At 47.3% G+C, this 17,800-nt stretch overlaps 1 protein-coding gene across 2 annotated transcripts in view; it reads left to right on the plus strand.

Moving 5' to 3' along the window:
• kirrel3l (kirre like nephrin family adhesion molecule 3, like) overlaps positions 1-17,591 on the plus strand; it is a 33,997-nt gene extending 16,406 nt beyond the window's left edge. Inside the window, exons 2-15 of one of the 2 annotated variants that reach the window (XM_074654029.1) lie at positions 5,239-5,394; positions 6,002-6,151; positions 8,047-8,204; positions 9,622-9,772; positions 9,927-10,032; positions 10,376-10,524; positions 10,617-10,744; positions 11,927-12,053; positions 12,212-12,312; positions 13,004-13,202; positions 14,493-14,600; positions 14,810-14,919; positions 15,092-15,181; positions 15,294-17,591. In XM_074654029.1, the coding sequence (XP_074510130.1) occupies positions 5,239-5,394; positions 6,002-6,151; positions 8,047-8,204; positions 9,622-9,772; positions 9,927-10,032; positions 10,376-10,524; positions 10,617-10,744; positions 11,927-12,053; positions 12,212-12,312; positions 13,004-13,202; positions 14,493-14,600; positions 14,810-14,919; positions 15,092-15,181; positions 15,294-15,791 (2,231 nt within the window). In that variant the 3' untranslated portion in view covers positions 15,792-17,591. Of the gene's footprint in view, positions 1-5,238; positions 5,395-6,001; positions 6,152-8,046; positions 8,205-9,621; positions 9,773-9,926; positions 10,033-10,375; positions 10,525-10,616; positions 10,745-11,926; positions 12,054-12,211; positions 12,313-13,003; positions 13,203-14,492; positions 14,613-14,809; positions 14,920-15,091; positions 15,182-15,293 lie in introns of both variants that reach the window. The other variant, XM_074654028.1, reaches the window with a different exon arrangement.
• The last annotated feature ends 209 nt before the right edge of the window (positions 17,592-17,800 follow it).

Raw genomic sequence — 17,800 nt, forward strand, 5'->3', positions numbered from 1 at the left:
GGGGTATCAGCGGAGCAGCAGCAGGGGAGGGGGCTGGGTGGATGAGCGGGTCCACGCTCTAAAAAGGGTCTAGGTCTGAGCCAAGATTTTCACAATGGAATAAAGGCTGAAAGGGGAGGCTAGGAGGATTAAACTCCAGCAAAACAGCTCTTAAAAAGCTGTTAGACTGCAATTTGGGCACAAAAAAACGCAGAATGGGAGAAAAGATAGTGAGAGTGGGTGGGTGGGAGTGCAGCTGGAATGCAACGTGGGAGAGAAAGGATTGAAGAGAGGCCGGGACACACCGAGGTATGAGAGAGGAGGCCATCTGCAGAGGCACAAGCTGAACGGTCCAAGTCGGAGGAAAAACACAGGGGTTCCTCACACATGCACCGCCACGAGTTGGTGGGTGGTATCTGTTGTTAGTCCCCTTCAAGCCCTCAGAAGTTCTGTAGGAGTCATGGTAATGAGCTTAGTAGCCAGATCAAACATGAGATGGGTGCAGGGTCCCCTTTGGGACGTAGTCTTTGGTTCAGCTACCTCAGCACTACTATCTGTTTGTACACACATACACACCCAGGAAGGAGAAGACAAAAGAGCCTGACTCAAAACAAAGGGATAATAATTCCATACAGAGAGAAATGGAGCTTGCATTTTCCAGCCCGATTTAGAAGCCTTATCTAGACAAGGCACAATGGATGGCATTTGGGGAAAGGGGTTGTTTATTCCAAGCTTGACACTTTTTTTGCCAATTGCCTTGTTTTGTGCTGTTTTTTGTTTTTTTTTGGTCTGCTTTTCCTCCTCATTTTCTCCTCTCTGACTCTTATTGTGGAAAACTCACACCAGCTGGGCGCAGGATTCTGCCCCCACCGCCGGGGCAAAAGTAGATATCAGGCGCTATTTTTTAACATTTTGAATTATTACTGCACGGAGCAAATTGTCCAGTCAAGTTGAGAGCACTTATATTTATAGACCCCACAGGACTGGATGTTGCACTCTTTGCTCTGGATGGGAATGAGGACATGGAATAAAATCAGGACTAAAATAGGGACTCTCTCTCTCTCTATGCGAACGCAGCTCTGAGCCTCTTAAGAGTGAATGAACATGTAGTTGAGTGTCATTGTAGCAACACGGGGAAATGGACAGAGTGCATCGCCTGAGCTGTTACAAACAAGAGAGGCTGACGTTATTTTAGGTTTTATTTGAAGGACCTGGCTTTTTTTTTTAATGCTGTGTTAAATTGATTTATGGCGTGGAGTTTTTTTTTTAGCGTAAGAGATTATGGCTGTGGTGACTTGGTAGTAAATGCACTGTACTGTGTGTGTTACATCCCCGTTTTATCTAAAGGTCATCTGCAGTGCCATTATCTTCCTCAGTCTTAAGCATCATGGCCGGCACTCATACACACACACACGCACACACACACACACACGCACACACACACACACACACACACACACGCAGTGACTGGTTCAATCTAAAACTCTATCAAGGCAGATGTCCAGTGGTGGACGGATCATTGCTGACATCTGTCCATCTCTTCCTGATCCTCCCTGATGTGAATGTATCCCTATCAGCTCAGCGGAAGGAGAGAGAGTGCAGGGTCCACGCAAAGCCCTTTAATAGGTTGTGTCCAAGTCGGAGAGGCGGTTTTGCACTTAACTCTGACCATGTGACAGAGACAGCAAAGTCACTGTGTCAAAGTAACTGCTAAATGTGCCCTCCGGTGCCTGACAAGTCGCTTTCCCTATTAACACTGCCCCACCCTCCGCCCTCATTCACACATTCAGATGCGCGCACACACACACAGGCATAAACATACACATTTTTAGACACACACACACACACTTAGCTTACACAGTCGGGCAGAAATGCACACACACACATAAACTTAGCCCCATGTGCATCCGGCAGCGTGAAATGATATTCCATTTTGAGAAATCCGGATTAAAATGTATCAGGCCAAATGTGTTTTGACCTTGTTACTGGGGGATGGAAAAAGCACACACACACACTCTCACACACACAAAGCAAAGGTAAGAAACAGAGTGAAGGTTGCATTTTTTTGTAACAAGGACTCATATTTAAATGTAACATTAAGCACACCACATGTGGTACAACTAATCTACGCTGCACATATTTACCTGCGTAACATTCGAGACGACACGGTAAATAAACTCCCATCTACTGCAGACATGTTGGGATTTCAAGGGGGATTCAAATCTTTCTTTTCCAATGTGATTCAATTGCAGCCAACAAGACGGGCTCCTCATTTTGAGTCTGGTGAAAAAAGCACTGAAAGTGGTGGTGTTTGTGTATGTGTGTGTGCGTGGCACTGCAGCAGCACAACCAAGAACAAGCCTCCTCACACCCACAGCTCCCTACTTCTTCTGACTGCCTCTCCTCCACCGTTTCTTTGTCTGGTTTCTGTTCCTCCCTCTCTCGCCGTCAGAAATGTATTCATGTAATTAAGCTGCTAATACACCGTCAAAGAATTGTCTAATTCAGCAAGGAGGAATTAAAGGAATCTGGCATGAGTCATTAGCCAGTCGAGATGTTCTGTTGAGCATTTTCAATAAGGGATCTGGAGAGCAATGAATCACTCGCATGGTGTGAAGGCATTCGCTACAGCACATATACTCTATATTTGTACGCCGGCATTTGTATGTGTGTGCGCGTGACGTTAATTGCCATATGTGAGCGTGAGAAATCGTACGTGGGTGAGGTAAAGAGAAACAATTCAGTGCATGTAATCCATCCAAACAATCAACCAATGCGGAGAATTATCACCCATTGTAAACATTTAGATACTCTGGGCGAGATACTTAATTGCAATCAATGTTTGTCCTGTTGCAAGTACAAAGAGGAAACTGGCTCTGCAAGGGGAGGCATATGAAAAAGCTCAATAGCTCATAAAGGCAGAGCATTAGGGACCAGCCAGGCAGACTGTGAAAACAGCATTTTTTGAAGGTATGATGGGAAAATGCCAGCCTTCGCTAAACGCCTAATAGCCTGAGCTAGAAGACGTTTTCACTTCTCATTGACGCTCTCAAATTGGCCTCCTTTGATCCACGGTGCGTGACACACATACAGCCTACCTGTTTGCACCCACAGCTCAATAGGCTTTTCAGACACTTTGGTAAAATGATGTACAGGGAGACATTATTGGCGAACTAACATGCATTGTTCTCTGATCTTTTCTTTTCTTCTGCTCTGCGATCTATTAAAATCTCCTCTGGCCCAGATGGAGAGTTAAGAAAGAGTGGGCGCATGTGAAAATGGGGTTTTGAGCCCAGAACCACAGCAAAAGTCTGAGCTGTGGCAAACTCACGTTCCTGATGAACTCACTGTTTGGCGGCTTTGATTGTGCTGTTGGGTGACAACAGAGACAGGAGGGTGCAAAGGGAGAGAGAGAGAGAGAGAGAGGGGGGGAGGCGATGAGGGGCAGGGTTCAGTCCATGGTGCACCTCAAGATGAAGTGGATAATTGAGTGCGGAATAAACACTGCCAACAAGCTCGGAAGCCCCCCCTTTCAAAAAAAGAAAGAAAAACTAGAGAGAATGGAGCGAGAGAGAAAAGGGGTGAGAGAGAGAGAGAAAATCCCAGCTACCCTCTGGGGGGAAAAGCTGCTATTGAAAAGCTATTAAACTTGCATTTAGCAGGATTGATTGGAAATGAAGAGGCCTATTAAAAGAGAGGGACAAGGGGACAATAGCGCGTCTCTGGCCGCCGTATGTTGCCCTCCTTTCAGCAGCTTTCTTTGCTTGGGGGGGGGGCAACCCTGTCTGTTTAAGCGCTCCCACCAAGAGAAGCAGTTCAGGGGGGGCTTAGCAGTGCCTGAATAGAGCCCTCTTTATCTTCCTCTGTCCCCCTTCCCTTCCATTCTCCACTAAGCAACAAAGAAAGAGAGAAGGAGAATGAAGGGAAGGTTTTTTTTAAGTCCTCTTCCCGACTCAAACAGACACCCCACTTAGATAACCAACCAACTGCCTCTCTTTCCCTCTCCTCCCACCTTCCCCTACGGATTAGTTACCTCTGGAGTCTTGCCATCTTCCCCTGCCAGTAGGGTTTGTAATACTCAATCTTTAGCATAGCGGCACAAACAGTTGGATCCGTATTCACGCGGCGTCTCTGCGTGCGTGTGAAGGCAGGCCAGCCAATCCGGTGAGACCGTGTTTGCCGTACTTAAACACAGCGGCAGCAGAACGGCGGCAGGTGTCTCCGCTGACTTTCAGCAGGCTCAAACGGATGGCTCCCCCGGGAACTTTAATGGAGTTTTGATTGTTTAACATCCATTTTTACAAAAAAGCGCACTGAAAGAGTGGCAGATTTTTCCTCCCCAGAAGTGTGTTTGCTTCATGTCAGCGAGCATGTAACCATATGGTCTCGAGAAAGAGTTAAATAAGTTATGAGGTGCAGCTGACTCTTCCTCTTAGCAGCCACATTTATGGGGGGAAAAAAATAATATTTTCACACATGTCCATTCTCTGAGAAAGTGCAGTGAAAACAAGAGACCAGTTCAGGGGAGTCTGCCCTCTTTGACTTTTTCCACACCGCCTTACAGTGCAAGTTTCACTTTTTCTCATCTTTGCTGGCACTGCAGAAACCTACTGCCATTACATCCTCTGAAATGCCATTATTCTGCGTACTTATAGCTATTTTGTGAATTTCAGTGTGAATTGTAAGCCCGTTCTCATTCCCAGGGCGTCAAATACAGATGCTTTATCATGGCCGTCGGCGTTAGATACCGACGCTCAAGGCACTCTTGAGCGTCGGTATAAGACGCACCGGGCTTTCCATTAACTATAATGTAAACCCATCTATGTCAATGTTAAACGCTCAGGGAAAGTGCTGCGGTGACGTAGTTTAAAGAATGAAAGAAACACACCGGGTGGGCGAGAGGAGAGGTGGATGGGTCCAACAAACACAAGGCTTTCATCTAGGAGACCGCTGTTCGTGGCCCGTTACAATCAACGGTTCGGTCATGTCCTGTGTTCACAACGTTCAGTATCATTTTCACTGTACAAACGTAGTAGTTTGAAGCCCAACCATGTTGTTTTATCCTTAACCTAACTATGTGATTTTATTGCCTGAACCTAAGCAAGTGTTTTTGTTTAATTCACAACATTAAGCACGTGTTTACTGCAACCATAAAGTGACGCCGAGGGGTCTGACATGTGTTGGTATTGTCCGTCATCATTAAAATGTGAATTCTAAGAGACATTTCATTCACACTGTGCTTTCTCTCTTTTCTCACAGCAGCCACCCAAGCAGCCTACTTCTCCCAGCAGCCCCAGGACCAGGTGGTTGTGTCTGGCCAGGCGGTGACTCTACCCTGCGTCATTGTGGGTTATCGGGGAATGGTACAATGGACCAAAGATGGCCTGGCGCTGGGTGGAGAGAGAGACCTACCAGGTATTATCACTGACTCTCTACTGCTGTCTGTGTGTTTATAGCTCTCTCTGTCTCCGTCTGTCTTGCCGCGATCAATGCCAGGTCTCATTAGAAACCAAGTCTCTCCATGTCAACCGCTGGAGTTTTACACAAATGAATGTTTAGAGAACAATGTAGTACCGCAGACAGGTCGGCTTCTGCTGCACACACCGAACTTTAATTTGTTGTTTAGCATTTTAAGGGTCTTGTAGGAAGGTAGATAATCAATTGGCTTTTGTCACGCGCTGACATTTAAATGTGTGGCAGACTAGAGAGAAGGTGGAGAGGCTTCCTCTTGACCTTAGCCACCCAATCTTTATTGTGTCTGTCTTTAAAGGACAGACTCCTCATGCAGCAGCCTTCTCACGTGTTGCGTTCCCAGCCTCACGCTGCTCTGCTATAACACAGCGGCTCAATGCCTGGCTCAGTGAGGTGCTCCTCGCTTTCATTTGTGTCTTAAAGAGCCTTGCCACGTTTCCCTCGCCTTTGTTCAACCAAAGTCTGTTCATTTTGTAGTCCTTTCATTACGTGTTGGTTGTTGGGTGGTTTGTTTGTCTCTGACTCTATTCTCTGTGTTGGCTTCACGCAGGCTGGACGCGCTATTCCTTAATGGGCGACCCGCTATCAGGCGAGCACAGCTTGCTGATCGATTCGGCAGAGTTGGAGGATGACGCGGTGTATGAGTGTCAGGCCACGCAGGCGGCGCTGCGCTCCCACCGTGCCAAGCTCACTGTACTAGGTAAGATACGCAGCTCATGCATGATCCTCACAGCCGGTCCGCGTGCCAAGGCCTGCGGGCTGGCAGCGCTTGGGAACAATCAGGGGAGTGTCTTCATCACAAAACACAGGAACATGGAGACAAATCTACAAATAACACATGCACAAACGATAATCACATTTAAAACACAAGAATACTCTTCAATTTGCAATTCATAAACCATTCTCTTATCACCACTCAAAGATAACCGCGTTGTAAATCTAGTTTCCTGGTTTAAATCATGTCCTGAAAGTATAATTCAAACCAAGCCACGCTCAGCCAAGAGATTTATCTAGAGAAAAAAAAAAAGGAAACCCCTTTGCTCTCAGTGGCGATAATCAAGACTGTGGACGTCGAGGATAATGTGATTGCTGCAGTCACAAATGACTTGCGTAGTCGCTTGGAAGTCAGGGTCTGCACAGTTAGCACATTTTACAGTGAGCCACAACATTTGTCAACCGCAAGGCGGTTTTTACATTAACATGATGTGAGTGATCTACTTCTTCACACAGACGTTCAGAGGGTGGAGGGTGGGAGGGGTTGGAGGGGGGCGAGGGCCAGCAGGTCCTGTGGGAATCGGCAAAGCACTGCTGGCATCTGGTGGCATGCAAGGGAATATCACTCTATTCATGTGTCCTGTCAATTGTCCATATATTCACCTAAATGCAAGTATTATGCAGATATAAGGGAAAACTTACAGAGGGAGCAATTACTCAGGCATGATGCTGCAGCGTACGTTACAAAACAATGCAAAGCTTTCACCACAGAGCCTGTCCTTGAATCTATCTGTTGCCATGAAGGTGTGCGTTCTGAGTTCATGAAGGCGGCGATAGGGTTGCCATGGAAAGGCAAGCAGATCGAGATCACAAGCAACTAAATGAATAGATTCGGAAAGCTCACCGGTGTTCATCGGCCCACCTCTCCGCGTCTCATGTCACTGTCAAAGCTGCACAAAGCGCTGCCCTCACCACATGCCCACACACAGCCGTACAGATAGCCATGTGGAGGCAGCACAGAAAGTTGATGAAACTGCCACTTAATGCACCCTGAAAGAGCAAGGCTGCTGGTTCATGAACATTATATGCATTTCATAAATATATAAAGGTGAATTGCTCAGGAGCCTGCGGTTTATGTTTATGTGTGGAGGGTGTTAAAGAGAGAGGGGGGGGCTTTTCCTGTGCAAGCCTATGTGTGTGCACATGCCTGTATGTGTGTGTGTGTGTAAATCAATGTGGCCAGATGAGACCAAAGCAATCCTGCACAGTCAAAGGAGTCAACGGCGGGAGTGCAGTCAGGGGAATCGGCATGGAAATTAAAATCACCTAGCACTCGGATTCCATTAGTGTCCGTGCCGCGGCAGCGGAAGGACCTCTGACAATTCAGATACACACAGTGAAATTGGTTCGGTGGAGGGAGCGAGAAAGGCCAGCACAAACCCCATGTTTACGCCTTCTCATATTGGTCGGGGAGATAGACGCCTTCATCAGGGGTGGCACGCTTGGCTTGCCAGTGGTGCGTGCGAAACCATGCAAATAAATGAACAAATAAGCAATTCGGTTGAAACATCACTCCGCAACAGTAAGAGCAAATAGAGTAATAATGCTAGTCCCAAGAAAGGAAATAAACACGGTTGAGTCTGTTTTTTCTTCCAAATGACAACTGTTCTCGGTCTTTTCTCCTGTCTGAAACTACACCTTGCTAAACAGACACACGGCCATAAGGAGATATTGTTTGCCTCTTTTGCTGTTGCGATATATTGATGCTGAGCTAAGAGCAACAGCCAGCTCAATAACAGTATGACTTCTTTGTGGCTCTGTGCTGGCCTGGAGCTGTAATGAGTTTTTTGTTTTGAGTGGTATGTTTGTTCTGCTCTACAGTTCCTCCTTCAGACCCTGTGGTGGAGGGCGGCCCTGTTGTACGTCTCAAGGCCCACACACCACACAATCTCACCTGCAGAGCCTCCGGAGCCAAACCTGCTGCTGAGATCACCTGGTACAGAGACGGAGAGGTCATGGAAACTGCGATCTATTCCAAGGTACAGAGAAAGCACACATCTATGCGCGGCATTATCATTCAATCACTAACGCCTACATAATATTATTATTAACACGTACCAGAAATAAATGCAAAGCTATTCAAAATAGAAATATTTTCTCTTCGGTTATGATGCTCTTTCTCTTTTTTCTGCTGTTTCTATTTTCTCATCTTTCCTCTGTGTTCTCAGTTTTTTTTTTTTCTATCACCACCCTTCTCTCGCACAATTTCTTCCCTCACTCTCTGCAGTCCCCCTCCCATTTTCACTCTTCCCTGACCCCCCTCCCTCCTCCTCCTCCTCCTCCTCCGCCTCCCCCCTCACTCGCTAACCCCCTCCGCCCCCCTTTTGCTTGCTAATGCAGCGACACTACAGCATAACTGGAGCATGCCAAAGCTCAGACAGGCATGAGTGTTTCATACAGTAGAGTTTCTGTGGAGAAGAAATCACCCACAACAATGCAGAAACACAATGGGGATGCGCCGGAGCGTGAGCCAGCCGCGGCTGGGAAAGTGTCACATCTTTCATGCTCTCTGACCACGCTAAACTACGCTAAACGCCACATTTAAGGAGGCGAGAGCCTGCAGTGAGAAGGGAGGGAAGGGGATTGGAGAGGGGGGAGGGAGGAGAGGGGAAAGAATAATACATGGGGGAAAAAAAGAATATATCGTTAACTAGTGAGATAGCTTTGTGGAAAAACAGAGAGCATTTCCAACATTAAGAAATGAGACCGGGGGCGAAGAAAGCTTTGTCCTAGTGAGGGGTGGTGACAGGGAGACAGTGATGTGATTTGATCTAGCATAAAAGTGCTTTTTGTGTGTCTGGCTGAGGAAGTGAAAGCCTGCGTCCATTGATTTGACTGTCCAGGGGAAAAAGGCTCAGCTTGCCCTTGCTCTCTTCCTAAGATGTGTGGCACTTCTTCCTCGCTGTCACCACCCAAAAAAACAGACACACAGGCACCTTGGCCATCACAGTTTTTTCCCTCGTGTGTGTGTGAGGAAGAGAGGGAGAAAGTGAGAGAGCAATGAGCCATATCCTCAGAATCTACACCTTTCCTCACTTAGGCGTATTGATTTCTGTGAGCAGTAAATAGATTTAAAAGATGATGACAAACAAGGAGCGCTGACGGGGAACACTCTCAGAAATGTGGGAGCAGCACAATATCCCCCCGCCGCATCGTAAAATATATGATTTAACTGCCACGCCAAAGAACGGGGATGGCAATTTTAACGCCTTACACATGAAAAAATAAGTCCTGCAGTGTCATAGAGATATTCCTAAGTGGTGCGATCACAAATGGCAAGTGACTTGCTTGTGCGCCATTGCTCGATTGTAATGGAGTCTCTCTTTAAAAGTGTAGTTTGTAAAGTGTTTAAAGTGTCATCCAGTAGCATCTAACAGTTGTTGTGCAACTCTACAGATGATGCTGGAGGATGGCAAGAAGGAGGCGGCTGTCAGTATGCTTCCAATCGTCCCCGAGGATAGCGACTCTGGACGCACCTACACCTGCAGAGTTCTTAACCCAGCTGCCCCGGCTGGACGACAGACATCGATCACTATCAATGTCCAGCGTGAGTGTCCCAGCATCACCTAAAAAGACCACCAGAATATGTGCATGCTACGTACAGTAATTTGTAAAGCACATTTGATTCTCTTGCTCTGTTAAAAGGTGCCAATATGATTACTAAATCTGTGTCAGTAACATAAAGGTTTTCCTTCCCACAGACCCTCCTTCAGTGACTCTATCAGTCCAGCCTCAGACTGTGACCGAGGGAGCCAAGGTCCTCTTCATCTGCTCTGCTTCGGCCAATCCTGAAATCACTGGCTACAGGTATCCATCCTGCATTTTTAATCTCAGTATTTCACTCTGATCCTGCCACCGCGCACGCAGAGCCAGCAGTCTAAAGATGATGATACAGCACAATCACAAAGCTACTTCAAGACATTATACGCTGCCAACATGCCCAACCAGAGTAAAGATGTCATCCAAAAAAAAGCAGTACAAGCATGCGAGTGCTTAGTAGATTCATCGGGCTCAATGGGCTGCTTGATTGGCAGCGTTTGATTGTGATTGGCACAAGCCATGAATCGGCTAATAGCCACTTGGATACGCATGGCTAAGTGCCTTCCCTGAACTAATGCGGCTGTATAATGTGATTATTCATCTGTCCCAGGTGGTCGAAAGGAGGAGTTCCCATCTCTGAAGCGAACGGGGACAGCCTTGAGGTGACGGTGGACTACTCTTACTTCACAGACCCCGTGTCCTGTGAGGTGTCCAACTCTGTGGGCAGCACCAATGTCAGCACCCTGGTCGATGTCCAATGTGAGTCAGTGTGGCCAAGCTGTGTATTTTGATCTCGAGGGTGCATGTTATTGTAAAAGCAGTCTCTTATTGATTGTGTGTCTTCCCCCTAGTTGGCCCCAGACTGCTGTCGGAGCCAAAGCCAATGACGGTGGACATAGGGATGGATGCGGCCTTTACTTGTGCATGGACTGGAAACCCTCCCTTGACCCTGGCGTGGACCAAGCAGGGCTCCAGCGTGGTAAGGCAACAACCACCTTCACTTGGTGGTAAAGCTTCAACACCATCCCTCCAGAGAGAAACATTCACACATGGCCTTGAGGCATGAATCCCTCACACATTTTCCCCCCAAACATTCCTTTTCAGGCTGAATCTTCAACACCTCCTCTCTCCACGCTCCCCGAGGGCTAAAGCCTCTGGCAGAAAACTGTCTGTCCACTGACAGACTCGTACAGCATCATCAGGGCACATGACATGCTGTCATAACGCTAATCAAATCGATCAATCAGTGGTGAAGCCAAGCCGCGGTTGGAAGTAACAGACGTGCCGCAACTTTTTTAGAGCCGCGTTCCTGCCTCTTAGACATTAAAAATGGCCGACTGCACTTGAGTAGCCATTTCCTCAAAGTCAATTTCGTAGGTGGAACAAATGGGACATTTCCACCTTCGCTTTACATCATCCTGAAAAGTCTTTCAGCGCGCACACGCCATCAGTGGGGACATCCCAAAGGAGCTCCTCTCCTGGCGGCTAATATAATTTCTGAGGCGATGCTGGAGAACCCCCACCCCTCCGCTCCAGTAGAGAATGCTGCGGGATGGCGTAAGCGATGCTGTCATCTCCCAACGAGTGAACGCTTTCAGCCCCTCTGAGGGAGGCATTTTTCTAATCCACCCACCGCCACTGTCCCTCACACGGCAGCCACCAGTAATGGATTAATTGGGTTACTCCATAAGTGTGTTGAAATAAAAAATTGGAGAGAGTGAGAGGGGGTGTAGGGAGGGAGGGAGGAGGTGGGGGAGTGGGGTAAATGGATTAATCACAGCTTGATGGAATGACAGGATCAATGAGCTAAGGAGTGAGTGAGTGTAGCCGCTCCAAAGGCTAAGGCCCACTCACACCGTTCTGTCCCCACTGTTTAATTACAACAATCTCCCCAGCAGCACGGTCATTCGGCGGTGGCTGGAGTGCTTAATGCTGTGATTAAAGCTCTTCACAATGAAATTAAGCTCAAACCACCGGCATTTGTTACAATGGTCAGCCCACCTCTGTGCCGCCTCCACAATGAGCGAGTCACTGATAAAAGGTCCCGGTTTCCTTTGTCTGCCTTTGCCTTCTCCCCGCCACTGCCTCGCTCTCTTTCTCGCTCCTTCTCTCTCTCTCTCTCTAACACACTTCTCACTTGTCTCTCTGGATTCCTCACTAGGTGCTCAGTAATGGCAACACCTTGCAGCTGAAGGCTGTTACCCAGGAGGACGCCGGGACATACACATGCAAGGCCATCGTGCCCCGGATTGGAGTTGCAGAAAGAGATGTCGCTCTGACTGTAAATGGTGAGTGGCTACAGGGTTTGCTTGCAATGTTTGGACGGATGTGTTGAATTAGTAGCTTCAAAATTGATGTTTGACAATTTGGCATTGGTCAATATTATGATTTTTTTTTCATTTGTGCTGCTCTGCTCACTCCCGTCTTTCTTTCTTCCTCACCCCAGGCCCCCCTATCATCACAGCGGAAGGCACGCAGCACGCCGTCAAGCACTCCAAGGGCAAGCTGGAGTGCCGGGTGGGAAGCAGCCCCCCGCCTGATAAGATTGTAAGTGAGCCCTCTCATTTGTGTTGTGCGTCATTTCAGCGTACATACTCCGCGTTCCACACGGTCACACCCACGAGAATGATCAGTCAGCGCAGATTTACCCCCGACCTCACCTTCACACCTTTGCACCAACACATATCCACCTCGCACGCTAACAAACACACATATTCACACTGTAATTGCGCCAACATTGACTGGAGAGGCAGTCGAGTTGGGGGGGGAGCTGTGGGAGACCGGCTTCCTGCAGGTTTCAGTCAAACCGCATTCAATTAGCGGCCCGAGAGGCATCACTCGGCTGACCCTGTTGAACTGCCGAGCGTACGCTGGGCTGAGAGAGGATAATTAGGGTGTGAGGAGGAGTGAGAGACAGGTGCCCTGCTGGCCCTGCGCTGGAGACAGCACAGAGGAGCCTTATTTCATAGTGAAGCTACCTAACCCTCCTTAGGCCTCACCTGCAGGGCAGACGTGGGAGGCAGCTTAAACATGAGCCTGTGAGCCGTGTCAGCCGCGGAGCACCTTAGAGGTCGGCGGAGAGAAAGCAGAACAGAGAGAGAAAGTGGTGTTCAGTCAGCGGCGGGCCGGGATCTAAGGATAAACAGCCGGGCAGGCCTCCGCTTCGCTCACCGGTGAGGAATTCTTCATAGAGATGTGACTTACCCCCTGTTGTCTTTTCTCCTGCTCCTCTCAACAGGTGTGGACCTTTGGAGACATGAGCCTGTCCTCTGGCACCTCCGGCCGTTACTCAGTGCAGACAGTAACCAGCGACCACGGAGTCCTCTCTTCCCTGGTGCTGTCTGAGACTCTGGCGCAAGATTTCCAGCTGCGCTACAACTGCACTGCTTGGAACCGCTTCGGCACCGGCACCGCCCTGGTGACACTGAAGGAGCAAGGTACACACCGACAGTAGGCTGACCAGGTGTCCCACTTTACGAGGGACTGCACAGCATTTTTATCCCTTGTCCCACATCCCACATATTGAGACGATGTCCCACATTTTCATTGGCTCCAATTTTCAAAAGTCCACTGTGGGTCAAGTGAGGTCACAAGCTATGCAGATTTAGGCGGAATATGCTGTAAACTACCACAAAGAAAAAGAAATGCTGCAACAACAAAGACTGTAAAACTACTTATAAGTCGGTGGGTGAAGCCGGTGGAAGGCAAGTGTTTTGGGAAATTTGCCAAGCGACAATACATGTGAGTCTCACAAGAAACGTGGCTCAAAAAGAGATGTGCCGATCTATGGATGCATTCGGGCAAAGCATAGAGATGTTACAAGATAAGGGGCGGAATAGAAATGTTTATTATTTAAGTTAGATAGACATTATATCAAAATTGTAGACTACCTCTCAACATTGGTAACGTGTCCCACATTGTCCCACACAAACATACTCTTTTTCCCACATTTGTTTTGTTGGGATCTGGTCACCCTAACCGGCAGGAGTAATAATCCCCACCAGAAACATTATAGTGATACTCTCAATCTTTGCCGTGAAGGGGGCCAGATTAGGTGAAAGCAAGCGCTCCTCTCTCGTGCTTATCTTAATTACAGTATACTCCTCTAATCGATATGATTTAATCAGCAGATGGTTCCTTTAATGAATATGTTTGCCCCATAACATAGATATTGATTGGGGACCAAAGTCAATTAGAGGAAGCCTCATGCGTTTGCAGTTGGACTCATATTCTCTATCACTGTCTCAGAGCCAAGTTCAGCATCTGCAGCGCCTTTAAGTGGTCTTAAAATTCGCCAGTAGTGCTACTACACTGTTGCTGGTGGAAGCCTTTGTTGCAGCAGACACCAAAAATAAGGTCCTCGCCTGTAATTTGCATCAACGTAGCAGAGCAGGGTCTCCAGAGAAATGGGCAGCGGTATCTCCTGGAATCTCTAATTAGATTACTGTCTGTTGCTTCATTGCATGTCAGGCCTTGTTACCCTTCTTTCAGAGAGATTAGAGACAATAGCCAGGCTGTGGGACGCCGGATTGCCCGCATGAGCATACGCTAGCTGCGAGCAAGCCAGATGAGTTTATATAGGCGCTGACGTTTCTGGGATTAGCAAGACAAATGAACGGATCTCTTTTTTTCTTTTTGCTCTGATCTGAACGTTCTTGACACTGACACTGTACTATCTCTCATCTCATTCCTCCATCCACCCCCTTCTTCTACTGTTCTTGTTGCAGAAGCCCTGCCTATGTTGATAATTGTTGGTGGAGCAGTAGGTGGAGGCTGTGTCCTGCTCATCTGTGTCATCACTCTGGTGTCCCTCTGCTGCAGGCACACAGGCAAAGGTGAGCTCAATGGTTAGTATGGGCGAGAGGGTCAACAGCCAATCCTTCAAATCAAACAGATTAAAGTCTTTTTCCATTTGTGAGCCGAAAATTGAACAGGTTTCGTTCAATTTTTGTGCCGTTTCACCCTGTGATTAAATAGAATATTTGATGTACAAGTGTGCCTGGTAATGTCAAGTAAAGCTCCTCTCCCTCTCAATCCCCCACAGGGAAAAGGTGTACTCGTCTCTCCAAGAGTGACATCAGAGTTCAGATTGTTCACAGCGATCACAACGCGACACGTGGCAATGATGATGAGGAGGATGTCAAAGAGCCCATGGTACGTTTCTTTGAGCTCCGTCTTTGTATGCCATGTAGATATCTCTATTGATGGTTATAGGGGAAAATTCACATTAGCACTGTAATGTAACGCTCAGACTTTGTTTTGTTCTCATTGAAGTGAGGTCTTGCTCATCCTAGTAATTCTTCAAAAATGTTCGGTCTTCCCTCAGGCGCCGAACAGCAGCGAGTCTCCTGGGACATCGCGCACAGAACACAGCGACCTCCTGGAAGAGGAGGAGGACGAGAGATCGGACATCAAGGTAAAATACTTTCTTGAAGAAACACTCTCAAAATAGTGAATATCCAGTATTTTCATCCATTATCCATAATACTGAACTCTTCATGATTTATTTTTCTTTGTCCTTCTCATAGGACCCCACCAATGGCTACTACAACGTCCGTGGCCATGAGGACCGCAATATCCGCAGCAGTGGATTCTCTGAATATGTGCCCAACACTCGGCCGGTCTACACTCCATCGCAGCTGCCCTCCCCCAGCCCCATGTACGGTCAGCAAGGCACCCAGCCTCGTGTCTACGACTTCTCCCACCGATACGCGACCACCACAGCGGGCAGAACCGCATATGAACAGCAGCAAGCTGCCCAGCAGCAGCCCACCACGCCAGCTAGCATTTACCCCACTGACCCCCTCTACAGTGGCTCCGCTTACCTACCTACCTCCGCCACCTACGGTCGCGCCTTCACCAGCTACGTTAAGCCCGCCTCCTATGAGAAGGTGGACGCGTACGACCAATCAGATCAGGCCAGCAAGGTGTCCAGCTCGTCCCGTTTCTCTTATGCATCCTCACAAGTATCCTCCCAGCAGTCTGACTATGGCCGGCCTTCACAACGTATGCAGACGCACGTCTGACTGGACAAAAGAATTGGGAAAAAAAAGTACAGGAGCAGTGAGTAGATAACCATTGTCAGCTCCACATACACGTGTGGCTGGACTAACACGAACAGAGACTTACTTTACTCGGACGGTCCTTCGAGGACGTGTTTGGACAGCATTTGGAGGTAGCCATGTGATTTACGGGGGTTTTGGGACGACCAACCTTTATTTGTTGTGATGGATGGCGGGATCTGTAGAGCTCCTGAGCCGGAGAATTCAGCAGATTGTGTTGTTCAAGTCAAACTTATGATTACAGAGCGATACCTCACCAGGTTATCTCTACATGATGACCACCCAAAACCTGTGGAGATATTCTGCCATAAGTGCAAGGGCCAACTAGAAAATAAATTATCTCCTGAATTTGGGTGGCCAAAATGACTGGGGTAGCTGTTTACCTGCCTTTCAGAGTTTACTTTGTGTCAACACTTAACGTCAAACATGACCTTTAAAATACTTTGAAAGAAGATAATACAAGCTTCAGGAAAAAAAACTGATATGAACGACCTATTGTTGTCTGTCATTTGGTGTTTTGTTGGCATGCGAAAGGAATTCTAAGCACATTTGTGTCTCTATCATCCACAAAAGACTGAGCTATCCACAGAGACAGACATAAACCATTCTGCACAACAGGCTAGCTCTACTGACCAACAAGTGCTCCAGGCACTGTACTGTATGAAGTGTTTTAATCAGTGGTGAATACTTCTGGCCTGAGCTGTATTCCTGGAGCTTCTCCTGAAAATAACCCTAACACGTCGGACTTAGCAGTGGAGGATTAAAGGAGGTGGTATGAAGAGAATGTGTATTTTAGCCGTCATTGTAACGGAGGGCTATACGTTAACTGTGTGCTGTACCAAGACGGACAAAGTATGGCCATGAAAACCCAAAGATGGTGATAATTGTATAGGGGGTAACGGGGGGCTTAGGCTGAATACTGCTGTCCCACCCCTGGTACTGTTTTCTGATTGTAAAATGAAAAGGAGGCTATAAACAGAACAATCAAAAGGTGGCGGTTTGGAAAAATGGTGGCAATCTTGAACTTGAAATAAACTTGAATGCAACGTCATCTTCAGCAGGCTCAGGTGGGGGGGGGAGAAGACGTGTAAGGCAGTCCTAATGTGGACCGTACACTCTCAAGTTTTACAACTCAATCAAATTGTCTCAATATGTTTACAAGAAACAGTACTACCCTGAAACACTAAGTATCTGTACAAATGGCTGAGCCCATACTTTCTCTCTCTGTTGCATGCAAATGATGTGTCTAGTGAAAACTCTTCAGCGTTTATATTCATGTCCATTTCATGTTTGAGACATTTGGTTTCTGCACCTGGCCCAGTTGCATTCCACTTCCTGGATGTGTCAGTATGGATGCCTGTACTGCCATTTGTCTAAAAAGCTGTTACCAGGCAGCCTGACGAGAGAACAAATGTCACTTAACAGTGAGGAGGCAAACATCATCGCTTGTCTTTATTTTTATATTTTATATAAGCCTTAATGTACAGCGTGTAAGCTGCTCTATTGTAAAGTATCTTTATATACATATGTATCTATCTTGGTTGATTTATTTGGGGTCCACAGATTTCCTTCTCTAAGTTGTTCATCAATCATTGAATGCAGTTACTATGCTTTTTCTTTTTTCTTTTTTGGAACACAACTAATTGCCATTTGTTTGTTCGTTCTTTTAATAATGTATTAAGAATTTTATTTGCTAAAAATGAGCTATCGTTGCTTGTACCTTTGTACACATATTTATATTTAAATAAAACCATTTCCGATAAAGAGCTGGCTGGTGTGAATCCTGAGAGTCAATCAGCCCGGCGAGTAGCTTCGTCGGGCATGGAGGAACGGCGACAAACAAAGCTTCCCATGTAGCAACAATGATGAATACATAAATTAGCAGCACTGTCTATGTTGATTTTCCCATTCCCCCAGTGGTGCGCTGCTTTTAATGAAGACAGATGAGATAGTGGAACCCCCACTGTACGCGG

The sequence above is a fragment of the Sebastes fasciatus genome, chromosome 12 (genome assembly GCF_043250625.1).
Source record: "Sebastes fasciatus isolate fSebFas1 chromosome 12, fSebFas1.pri, whole genome shotgun sequence".
NCBI lineage: Eukaryota > Metazoa > Chordata > Actinopteri > Perciformes > Sebastidae > Sebastes > Sebastes fasciatus.